This window comes from Gambusia affinis, linkage group LG01, assembly GCF_019740435.1.
Source record: "Gambusia affinis linkage group LG01, SWU_Gaff_1.0, whole genome shotgun sequence".
Taxonomy (NCBI): Eukaryota; Metazoa; Chordata; class Actinopteri; order Cyprinodontiformes; family Poeciliidae; genus Gambusia; species Gambusia affinis.
In genome coordinates, this window is record NC_057868.1 from 38445032 (window position 1) to 38457166 (window position 12135).

General features: G+C 34.3%; 1 protein-coding gene across 2 annotated transcripts; it reads left to right on the forward strand.

Moving 5' to 3' along the window:
* Positions 1 to 5313: 5313 nt before the first annotated feature.
* fitm2 (fat storage inducing transmembrane protein 2) lies at positions 5314 to 7618 on the forward strand. 2 transcript variants are annotated; one of them, XM_044124074.1, is made up of 2 exons: positions 5314 to 5534; positions 6973 to 7618. In XM_044124074.1, the coding sequence occupies exons 1-2, from the start codon at positions 5362 to 5364 to the stop codon at positions 7568 to 7570; spliced, it is 771 nt and encodes a 256-aa protein (XP_043980009.1). In that variant the 5' UTR covers positions 5314 to 5361; the 3' UTR covers positions 7571 to 7618. The 2 variants fall into 2 exon arrangements, with proteins under 2 accessions (XP_043980009.1, XP_043980017.1); XM_044124082.1 differs by lacking the exon at positions 5314 to 5534 and adding an exon at positions 5637 to 5728.
* Positions 7619 to 12135: the final 4517 nt, after the last annotated feature.

The following is a 12135-nucleotide window of genomic DNA, read 5'->3' on the forward strand; positions in this document are numbered from 1 at the left end:
CCCAAACGTGCCGTAGTGTGGGAAGGGTGTCGTTAGTGCAAGGTAAGGCCGGCGTTGCTGCTGTTATCTTATTGATTTTCCTAATCTGGGCAAATGTGGGTGGGGAGGTTAAACAGTAACCAGGCTCTTATGGACACCAATCCATATAGCAGCTCTGTAACTATAGCAACATGATGATAGAAACTCAAATAGAAAAGAAAAAAAAGTTATGATGTGCTTTCTCTCTCTCTCTCTTTGTCTCTGTTTCTTGTTTCTGCAGAATAAGAGTTAGAAAGAGGGATGGAGACGATTCGAAATCTAAAGTCAAACAGCAGAGAAACTGGGTGGGGAAGGACGGGGAGGAGTGGAGAATTTGCAGAGGGTGGCAGCACTCAGAGCGAGTGGTGGGTGATGTTGTTGACTTTGGTTTGACTGATGGGGAAAAGTGATTTACTGCTCAGCTGCTGGAGTTTAAGACCCAAACGGATGAAAGTGAAAGTTAAAAATCTAAAGCAGGGGAGTCTAATAGTTCCGATAAAATGTTAAACGAAAATATTGCAGTTTTCTCTACGTTCAGTTGAATCTTTTCACAGTTATGTAATTTGGTTTGGTTTTTAATTAGAGTTTAACACCTGTTTTCTAAAGCATCTGAAAAACCAAAGGAGTTCAAATTATTTAGTTCTTTATGCTAAGCTAACTAAAGATGCTACAAGCGCATAGAAAGCAGCTTTGTGACTCAGTTATGAAATAAAGACTTTTATTGCTACAAATTTTATTTAAAAATGACCAAGAATCATTGGCTGCTAAATAACTCTTTTTTTTCTTTTTTTTTTTTTTTTAAGCAAAGTTGGGTCTTGTGTACACATTTCAATTTTTCTAAATTTATCAGGTTTGAACCAATATCTTTAATGAATTTCACAGTGAATTTATATGACAGTCGGTAACAATTTAATGCAAAATTGTATAAAATTGTACAAAAGGAAGTGTGGCTTGGATATTTATTCAGTTTCCTTTATTTTGATAATACTAAATAAAGCTGCTTTTCAACTTGAAATAGAAACAAACACAGAGTCCACCTGTGAGTAACTTAATCTGTGTATTTACAGCTGCTCCATGAAGGCCTCAGAGGGTTTTTTAGGGAATATTAATGAAGAAACACATCAGATTTCTCAGGATTAGGTCATAAAACAATATTGAAGGCTCTGAATCTCAGTTTAATCCATCATCTGGAAATTAAACAAATATGTCCCAACCCTTGTTAGCTTTTCGGGAGCTGCAGAGATCAGCTGCTCAGGTGGAAAAATCTGTTAACAAGACAAGTATTAGTCATGACTCCACAAATCCAGCAATTATGACAATAAAACAAAGCAGCTGCTGGAAAGAAAACCATCAGAAGTCACATTTAAGTTTTTCTACAGTCAGGTAGAAGAAAGTGTTGCAGTTGGATGAGACTAAAATGTTTTCATTTGTTCATTTTTCTGGTGGAAAACTATCACTTCACATTGCTCTAAACACGCCATCACCATTATAAAACACGGTAGTGGCAGTGTCAAGCTGTGGAGCTGCTTTTACTTTGTAGAAACAGTGAAAATGGATGAAGCTAAAACATGTTAGAGGCTTTAAAAGAATTGAAAATGATGCAACTTGCAAGAGCTACTGTATTAGAAGGGTTTAGACTGGCCTAGTTAAAGTCCAGACATAAATCAAGTAAAGAATCTTCAGCGATAAGTGCAAACTGAGGTTTCAAAATGTAGAAAACCACCTTTCCTTTACTTAGTCTTGAATTCTTACATCAAATCCCAGTGAAAATGGACAAAATGTGAAGATGTGTGTGAGCACGTTTACAGGGCGCTCTGTTTTTCAGATGTTTCCTGTTTGTGCTCACAAATTACGAGCGTAACTAATACTCTCCTCTTTTATGACCATAAAAGCTGCATTAGTGTCTCGTTTTATGGTGGAGAAAGTCTCCGATGGGTAAATCGGGAGACGTAATGAGGTGAAATGCAGGCCAGAAAATTTCCTGCAGCAGCATTGAACAAATACGACTTGCCAACAACATGTTACCAGCCTGCATGATGCTGTGAATCATCACTAATTTATGACTTAATTAATGGCCAGTCAGTCACACAGAAGAATGAATTATATTGTTTAATCGTGGGAGTAACGCGCACAACGAAACGAAAATATTTCACTTGTCAAACTGAAGTTATAATCAGTAGCTCGCCTCAGATACAGTTTTTATTTGTCAAGAAACTTTTACTTTTCTAATTAAAACTCGTCATTTGGTTTGTTAAAAATAGTATTTTCTCACTGCAGTCTGAAGAACCAACAGCAATGTTTGTGTAAAACATTCATCAGGTGATGCTTTCTCCTCACGCCGTTGCCATGGTTACTGCCTCAACTTTCTATGCTAACGTTCAGCTCAGTAAAAACACATAATTCAAAGTGATGTGCCTCCGTCTTTGATCCTTTGTTAAGGTATTGAGTTCTGAATATTAGTTCCTCCCTCCAGTTTCCCTCTGAAACGTGAGCTTGTGTTTGTGTGAAAAGTAAACACGCTCTGCTGAATGTTGTAAAGCCGTTGCTGTATTTTCTACTTCCTCTGTCACTGCTGGGGTTTTAAATAGCAACACATGATTCATTGTTCAATAGCTTGCAGAACAAACTGCAGTATGAATGTGTGAACACATCAGCTTTATGTTACTATGGAGGAATTTTGGTCCAATTCTCCTCATAATTCATCTATTATTTATAACTGTATTTATTATTTTATTTATTTGTTCTGTTTTGTATTTATATCTTGATGATGGCTGTGGTTTGTACAAATCAAGGTTTTAAGTTTTGCAGGTTTTGATGAGTTTAAATTTTTGGGTTTTCCTTCAGATTTTTAATTTTTTTTATGTTTCATTAATTTTAACTATTTGCTTGATTGTTATTTTTTTTTTGGGGAGAAAGTTTAGTTTCAATTTAGTTGTAGTATTTTCTATAATTGTCCAGGCCATAGAGGAGGACAGAGAACCCACAAATTATACTCTGGAAAAAGTAGCACTACTTCAACGTAATTTTACTCAAGTAAAAGTAAAAAGTTACAGTCCAAAATATTATTCAAGTAAGACTAAAAAAAGTATTTTGTAAAAAAGTCTATAAAAGTACTAAGTAACTGATGAAATTATCCATCATTCAATATTTAAAAATTACATAATCAGATGGACCAAAATATAAATATAAATGTAGTTAAGTGGAGATTTTTGTATTTTAAGGAGCAAGGATTTTTATTTATTTCAAACATGATAGAAGTATAAAATCACACACCTGAACAAGAACAAGAAAATGACATATTTTATACTACAATAATCTTAAAATGCTTGAAAAGGAGTAGGAAGAAGTAAGAAACTTAAAAATAAGTTTACTCAAGTAAAAGTAAAGTACATCTTGATAAAAATACTGCTAAAAGTACATCCTTTCAAAAAAAGTCACTCAAGTAAATGGACTAGAGTAACTATTTATTATATGAGTGAATATTTAAGTAGATCTTTATGTCTATAAATTGAATCCAGGCTTTTAAAATGTTGATTTTTAGAAGGCGAAGCTGATGGAAATATTGTCTCTTTTGTTCATTTCCCGTGAGGGATTTTTTAATGAATGTCATAAAAAGCATTGTGAACTTGTTGCAACCTGCATTGAATCTGGCAGCCAGAAGAGGAGCAGAGCGTTGTGCAGCAGCTGGTGCGGTTCTCACACGGAGACTTTACCTCAACGTCATCAAGTCAGAACCCATGAAGGCTGAAACTGAGAGGCCCAATCTAAACATCAACTAAAAGCTTGAATGAAACTATAAATTATCTTTTTTTGCAGATTGGGTAAATTTATTTCTCTGCACAAATCCATCATGTAGAAAGTGACAGATGTCTGTACTGACAGTTTTATCAAGTAGAGTTGCCTTGTTGCAGAACTAAACTAGACTCTTTGTTGGTTTAGTTTGTTGACAATTTTTAAATTTTGCTCAAAAAAGTAGTTTTTATTTTCTTGTAGAGTGGTGACTTTGTAACTGTTGAGATAATTTCTAGTTATTTTTTAATCTAGGTTTTTCCTGCATTTTTAATTTCAATAACTTAATGGCAAAATCTAATCTGTTCTGCATCTTTACAAGTCACTCAGTGGCAATTTATAAAACACAAATATAACATTAATGTGAAACAAATTTGATGGTGCTGCTTAGAGGAATTTTAAAATGATATAATCAAGCAACAATAAACTCAGAAGAAGATAAAGAAAGAAAACATTATTGTATTTCTGCTTATAGGTTCAATTTAAACAAATATTTTACCACATATAGAGCTATTATGTTATTGAGGGTCTGAAATGCCCAGAGGTACTAAATGAATGATTAATTAAGTATTTCTTATGCATGTCATAATTATAAAAAATTACAAAACTGTTTTCATAATTCTTGAGATGAAATGTTAATAACTTTAAATACATAATACATGAGTTAAAAGCAAAGTTTCATACAATTCAAACGGAATTTATGCATTCAGTATAGAAATTATTATTTTGCTGTTAATATTAATCCATTTTGTTCTATTCAAATGTTTACCTGTTTGAGAAAAAAATGCACATCTGTTAATGGAACTGCCATGTAATGTACAAATCTGTACACTAGGTGGCAATGTGTATTTTGGTTTTACGCTGTGTAAAAGCATCTTAAACTTTTATAATCAATAATATTCCAAAGATTTCCAGACCTGTCAATATAGTGAGATTATCTTAGATCTCGTCTTGTAGGAGTTGTGAACTTGCAGAAAACTACGCTAAAGAAGCCACAAAGAGAGAAATTATGCTACCAATCTTACTAACAGCAAAACAGAAGAAAGATCTGCAGTGAAGAAAGAAATTAAGAACATGTCAGGAATAATGGAATAAAGAACAGGAAAACGGCGTGTAAGATGACAGAAATATCAAGGAGAAAGAGGAAATATATTTGATAAAGACTTAGGTTTGTTCATACAAGTCTGAACAGAAAAGAAAAGCAATGGACTGTGTGAGTGAGATCGCAAGAGACAGGTCAACATACTCTTCTGCATAGGTTTTAAGAGCAAAAAGTAAAGATTAAATTACTTGAATTACTTTGTTTCGATTCCAGTCACATTTTAAGTAGGACATTTTTTTCAGTTCTTGTAAAGCCAGAACGTTTTACTTGAATATAGGTTTTCCTTTCTGATTTAAACTCTAACTCAGAAGATGGCGGTAATCCACTTTTAAAGCCGTTTGCCAACTACCAGGAAAATCTATGAAGAAGAAGGAGAAGCGCGATTGGTTGGGTTGCCGGTGACGTCAGTCAGACTTCGGCCCTACGTACGCAGTCAGAGCAGAGGCGTCAACATGGCGGTCATGGATGTCATTGTAGAGCGGTTGGTGTCAGTATGGAGGATACGGGCGGTCAGAAAGGGTTTTCCCTGGCTCTTCTTATTCACTTCTATACTGGGGTCCATTCTGAAGGAACTGGACTTGGTTCCGCAGTCCTATTTCAGCAGCAGCAAGAACCTCGTCAACTTGTAAGTCCTGTCCGTGTGAGAATGGCGTCATTCATACGTTTAAAACTCCACACCTGCTGGTGACGAGGATGTTTAAACTGACAGACTATAACAGTCATTTTTCCTTACTTTATTTTTTAGTGATGTAACGTCACTAGGAGGACGAAGGTCATGAAAACATCCAAGTTTGTGTACAGATTAAATAGTTTATTAAGGTAACGACGCAATAACTTCAGATAAGACACCTAATTTTATGCTAGAGTTGGTTTTGATTTAGTTTATGCAGAATTTTGAAACCCAAGGACCCGAAACAGTCTTGAAAAGTTGTGACTTTTCAGCATTTTCCAGGTTTGGTGATGTATACTCTAGATCATTCCCATTTGAACTTTTGCTTAATCTTTTTCATTTTTGTCAATACATTATCTGTGCTTTAGATTTATTTTGTCTGTATTTCTATGTAGCGCCAAAACAAAGTTCTCCATGTTAAAATATATATGGCAATACATTTCTTTTTGATGCTTAATGTTCCAGATTCTGTATAGGCCGAACAAATCAACTCATAATTTATCTTAAAATAATTTTTTTAAAATTATGTGAACAACTGTGGGTACCTTTAAATGAAAAATAAAGGTAATCACTTAAAATCCTCTTTGCATTTTTAATTTTCTGTTAGTCAATATTTACACAAATACACAACTGCATTAACTAGTTTCATCACATTTCTGTCATCCTCATTCTTCCGTATAAATTTGTGAATTTATTCTGGTCCAGCAATTTTTTTTAAAAGTTTTTCTTTTTCATCTTTCTTTGGAAGATGAGAAATCCAATAACAAAATATTCTCAAGTCTAAATACAAAGTAGTTCCAAGTTTTGCGTTCTTCAAATAAACTTTTGATCAAACTTACAAGGATTTTTGAAAAACTTAAATCTCATAAAGTCATGTAAGTGAGGAGTTTTGGTTGTTCAGAAGCACTTTAAGTAAAATAAATCTTGTCAAGTAAATCTTTTTATCATGAATTTCTTTTATTAGTCAGAAACAAGTGAAATATGTTACACTTTCTGTCCAGTGGAACAAGCTTGCGTTTAGTCTAGATGTAAACATTTTAGATCTGATTTTAGTCTGTTTTATTCTTCATTTGGATAAAGTTGCGGTTTTTTCAGTGAATCAATAAAGTTTATTTGTATAGAGCATTTCAGCAACATGCCAGTTCATCATGAAAGAAGAAACACATCATATAGTAAACAAATGTGAAAACTACTGCGAAACATTACATTTTGTCGAGTCCATTATGGTTCGAAAACAACTCTAAACAGGTTCATTTTTAGCTTTGATTAAAAGAAATAAGTGTTTTGGCTGTTTTTGCAGTTTTCTGGACATTGCAATCGTCTTGATGTGATTCTGAAGGTTCGGGAAAAATATAAACGTGTGTAAACTTCAGTGATTTGTTCTGCTTTGCAGGTATTTCGTCAAAGTCTCCTGGGGATGGACGCTGCTGCTGCTCACGCCTTACCACGTCTTCTCCCGCTCCGCCAACCAGAGCCGCGCCGCCCTGTCCAAACGCCTACTGGCGTTAGCCATAGCAACAGCCGTGTGGTACGTCTGCACCAGGACCTTCCTCTTCATCGAGGACTTGACAGGCTCTTGCTTTAACAGCAAAACTGATCCCATCGCTAACAAGTTCACCTCGAAAGCCGCCTGTAGGGAGGCCGGCTTCCACTGGCAGGGCCACGACATCTCGGGCCACTCGTTCATCCTCAGTTACTCCTCCCTGCTCATCATGGAGGAAACGTCCGCCATGAGGGTTCTGAAGATGGCCAGGGTGGACAGGAGGACGATGCTCAACCTTGTGTACGTGGCCTTGAACCTGATAGTGGTGACGTGGGTGTGGATGTTCGCCTGCACCTCTGTTTACTTTCACCGCCCGCAGGATAAGTTCCTGGGGACCGGGTGCGGACTGCTGGGGTGGTACATGACGTACCGGTACTGGTACCGGAAGCCTTTCTCACCGGGCCTGCCGCAGCGGCGCCACGAGAAAGAACAAAAGCAGCGTGCCTGAGACACACCGCTGATTTTACAAGCTTCATTAAACCGTAGGTTATTTTTATCCGGGTCCAAGCTGGATGTGAAACTTGAAGACGTGTTAGGTTTTGCATCCTGACAGGAGGGCTGCTTTGTTTGAAGGCACAAAATCTTATCAAGGGTTTTGGTCCAGTTTCTAGTACAAATATCAAACTTACACTGGAAATAACTTACAAGAAACAGGAGCTTGTTTTAAGTTGATATTTCCTTAATATTTATGAAAAAGTTCTCATTCAATTTCAGATTATTTCATTAAAACATGACATTTTTCCCATGTTATAAGAGAAATAATCTACCAAAAGTGTTGACTCTCGGGGTCAGAGGTTAAGAGTTTGTACTGAATAAAGATGCAGTTAAAGAAGAACAATTCACTTTGTCAGAAACATCTGCATGTTTTCACTTACTTGGTTTTTAAATTAAATTCACCTTATTTAGGGGAATTGGTTTTGAAATGATTTGAAAATGTGCCAAAAATGAAACGAATGGAAAAATATTTGAGAAGACTAAATAAAAAAAAACATTATCTAAATATAGCATTGCTTAATTTGTAGCACACACGACTGTTTTTCTGCATTTGTTATAAAAGTGCCATCATTTGAAGTTGTTTACCACTGATGCTGAATATCGAAAGCTAATTTGATAATCCTACAAACAGGATTTAATTTAGCAGATTTTTTTAAAGTTTAATAACATAGAATGTCATTTTAAAGATGTGTGCAACAAAGTACTTAAACCTCCCCCAGAACTTGGCTTAAAAATAAAAAAAAGTAAAAATATGTGCCTCTAAATGTCTACAATGATGCTGTCCAAAAAAGTATTTCTTTAAAGTGCATGTTATTTATTTTTGCTACATTTATTTGTACTTACCTCATGCATTCAGCACGTTTATCCCATTGGCTGCTAGTTTCTAAAACACAAAATAACTGCAGCACAGAGAATGAAAGCATTTCTAATAAAGCTGCAGCATGTTTTTATTCTGGGAAGCTAAAACTAAAAGTTTGAAATGTTATCAGATATTCAAGTTAAGCAAATCAACTTTAAATGATTTGTCTGCACTTCATGAAGAAAAACACTAATAAAGTTTTCTGAGAAGAGAAGAAAAAGATGCAGCAGCCATATTGGTTTTTTCAATTTCATATTCAGAATATTTAACTTCCGACAACAAATTGGATGCTTAAGTGCAAATCCAGTAAAAAAAAAATATAAATTTTTGCATCAAATGATCATGCTCTTTTAATTTTACCTAATAATTATAGTAAACAAAATCTGGTATTAGTGGACTTTAAATATTTTTGATAATTTTCTTAAATAATTTCAGGATCACAGATTTTGTTTTTTCAAATATTTGGCTTTGGAAATCACCGTGTTAGTCCATGGCTGCTCCCTCCTGTTAAAATATTTTTTTGTTTGTGTATTTGTATGACAGCTGCCATTATCAGACACTTTGCCATAAATAAGTTAGTTAATTTTAACATTTTTATCTTTTCAGAGGGAACCAAGTGTTGACATACAAAGTTTTAGGGTGCTGGGTATCCGATTGTCATCTGTCTTCTTTAAAATTCATGTGTAAGAAAAGAAAACAGGGAACAAAATGTATTTCTTGTACACATTTCTGTTTTTAAGCTTCTGTTAGTGTAACTAGTTTCCAGGTGTGAAAATTATTGAGATTAAAAAAATAAATAAATAAAAACTAGTTTCTTTTGATTCCATTTTCAGTTATTTATTTGTCGTTGATGGCAACTGAATAAATTAAGGCTTATGAACAAACATCATAAAAAGCACCATAAATAAATGCATATTAACACAAATAGGAACATTAAAAAAATTAAATAAAAATGAAAACAATATAGTGAGGTGTAATGGCCACAGCTGGGATTTCTGGTCCGAACAGGTTCAACCCGTTAGGAACCGTTACTGCAGATAAAAACCACCAGTGCTGCTGCGGCGTGTGCTTGAAATGACGACGGTTGGTCAAGTGAACACAATGACTGGCTGGTTATGACTTTTCACAACGTGTCTCCATCCTCAGCATCATCCCCCGTTTTTATAGTCACTCAAAAAAATCTGAGTGTTAAAATATTACATGACAAATGTCAGCAGGCAGTTTTGTTTACAATAGTTTGTACACATTTGCCACTCATTTTGAACTAAAAAAGCTTCTTTCTGTCAGTTCTAAAATACAAATAAATCAGTTTGTCTAAAACACTGAGTTACCACAACCTGACTGAATGGATGCAGACGTACTGACTTACACTCCCAACTTACATTTCTGTGCCTAAATAGTCCATGAAAACATAAAACAAAACACAGTTGGGGAGTGCACTCATACAGAAGTCTGGAGAGTTAGAAAAAACGGAAAAAGTTGCAACTTAAAGTGAAAAGTACAAATATTTGCAAGGCTTGCAAAAAGGGAAACAATCTCCATCTCATTCATAACGTCTGTGTGTTGGGATAGATAAGCAATTTCTACAAGAACAAATCTATCTGGAAACACATTGCATCCGGCAAAAAGGGGTTGAAATCAAACATACGACAGCGTTTTCAGAACAGCAGACAGAAGAAAAGGAGAGTAAATTTCTGCCAAAAAACTCAGAGATTTTGAGATCAATCTAAGAAATTGTCTGAAAAAAAGGTGGAGATTTCTGGGCTCCAAAATTTGAAAACTTGCAAGATAAAATTCAGGAAATTTTAGATGAATTTGATAAACGTTTTAGAAAAACCAAGGAGATGTTTGAGCTCCAAACATTGAAAATTGTGGGGAAAAAAATCACAAATTTTGAGATAAACTTAAGAATTGCTCTAGAAAAAAAATAATTCTGAGCTCCAAAAGCAAAACATTTGTGAGAAATCTGAAATCCTGAAATTAATTTGAGAAATTTTCTGTAAAAAAACAAAGAAATTTGAACTCAAACTGTTTAAAATTTGCAAGAAGAAATTTGAAAATAATTACTGATTAATCTCACAAATTTCTCTGACATACTTTTGACTTTTGGAGCTCAAACATTTCTCTGTTTTCTCTAGAAACCTTTTAATCAAACAAGATATTTCTGAGATAGAAAAGTCTAAAATTTTCACATTTAGATTAAAAACAAGTTTAATTTTCAAACTTTTGAACTTTTTTTCTTAAAAATTCCTTGGATTAATTTCAAAATATCTCAGTTCTTTGTTGGAAAATTTCTCCTTTTTCCATTTCCTGGCCCAAATACGGCGTCGTACAAACAGCAGCAATAAAACGTAATTTCACTTGCTTGGTATTGCTGAGGACGACCACTTGGACACTGAACAGTGCAGGTGCTTTAAATGTTACAGTTAGCATATTCTACCTCTTGTCAACACAAAGTGACCACCCCATCACAGCATTAAACATTAAACAGGACCCATGCAATAAAACACACACACACACACACACACACCCTAAACCTAATTCAACATTTGGTGCCACAGATGCAGAACTTAAATTTCAATAACTGTAAAAGCTAAGTGTAACTTTTAAAACACCCAAGGTTTGTGACAATGACCCAACGTGTGCTGTGTAGCCTGTGCAGTTGAAAATAAACCAATTTAACGATGTCTGTGTGGTATTTTGTGAGCTAGCATTAGAGTAATTACGTTGATATTTTTGGAAAAATCACTATTCTGTGGGTTAGAAGAGAGCAGAGTTGTCACTATGAGGCTCAGTAAAGCTACAGTCTGTTAGCGTCAGATAAAAACTGAAAACTGGATCAGAAATCAGAGGAAGTGTTTGACTGCAGGAAATAATGTGACCTGGTTTAACAACTCAAAAACCTTTTGGAAATCACTAAGAATCTGCAGTAAAACAGTTTGCAGGTTTTACACAGTGATTGTAAAGAGCAGAAAACTTGATTTGAATAAAACAAAAACATATGTAAACCATTTATCTCCATTTAACGCTGCTAGTTTCTTATACAAATGTGTAAAATATTTATTTTGAGGTTTGAACAACAACAAAAAAAAAAATACAATGTTAACTTTTTTAATCAGGTCCAACATTTAATATTGGTTAAAAATGTGCTGCGGCTAATTTTTTTTCCCAAAACATAATCAGCAAAAATTATTTTCAGAGCTCACTTTGACTTTGAAGATAATCGGTAAATTTAGTTACAGTAGTTTGGAAAATAATGTGTACGACTGTATTATTTGGCCTTTATTAATGAGTTTTAAAAAATATGTCCAATATTTATTTTTGGTGACTTGAGAAATCATTAACACCTCCACAGCTCATTTTGAATTTGTAGGTAAACAATAAATACGCCAATTTATTGTTCTGTGTAAGAATTTGAAAAGTTTTTACAAGGAGAATTAGTGAGATTCAGATTGGTTAGTTTATGAGTTTTAGCCAAAGAGAAGCTAGTTTTTATTCTTCTTTTGTGGTCATTATGCTAAACTAGCAATAATCATCTCTGTTCTGTGGCGCTACTTTTAAATTTGCAGAAATTGAAAAATTTATATCAATATTTTATTGTATTATTATGACCATATCTCGTGTTTAAATTATGTAATTTAGTATTGGTAAGATGAGAA

Excerpts from the sequence above, each read along its gene's own strand:
- fitm2 (XM_044124074.1), top strand. The coding sequence starts at position 5,362 with ATGGCGGTCATGGATGTCATTGTAGAGCGGTTGGTGTCAGTATGGAGG. Across the intron at positions 5,535-6,972 it reads AGCAAGAACCTCGTCAACTT|GTATTTCGTCAAAGTCTCCT; the intron begins GTAAGTCCTGTC and ends TCTGCTTTGCAG.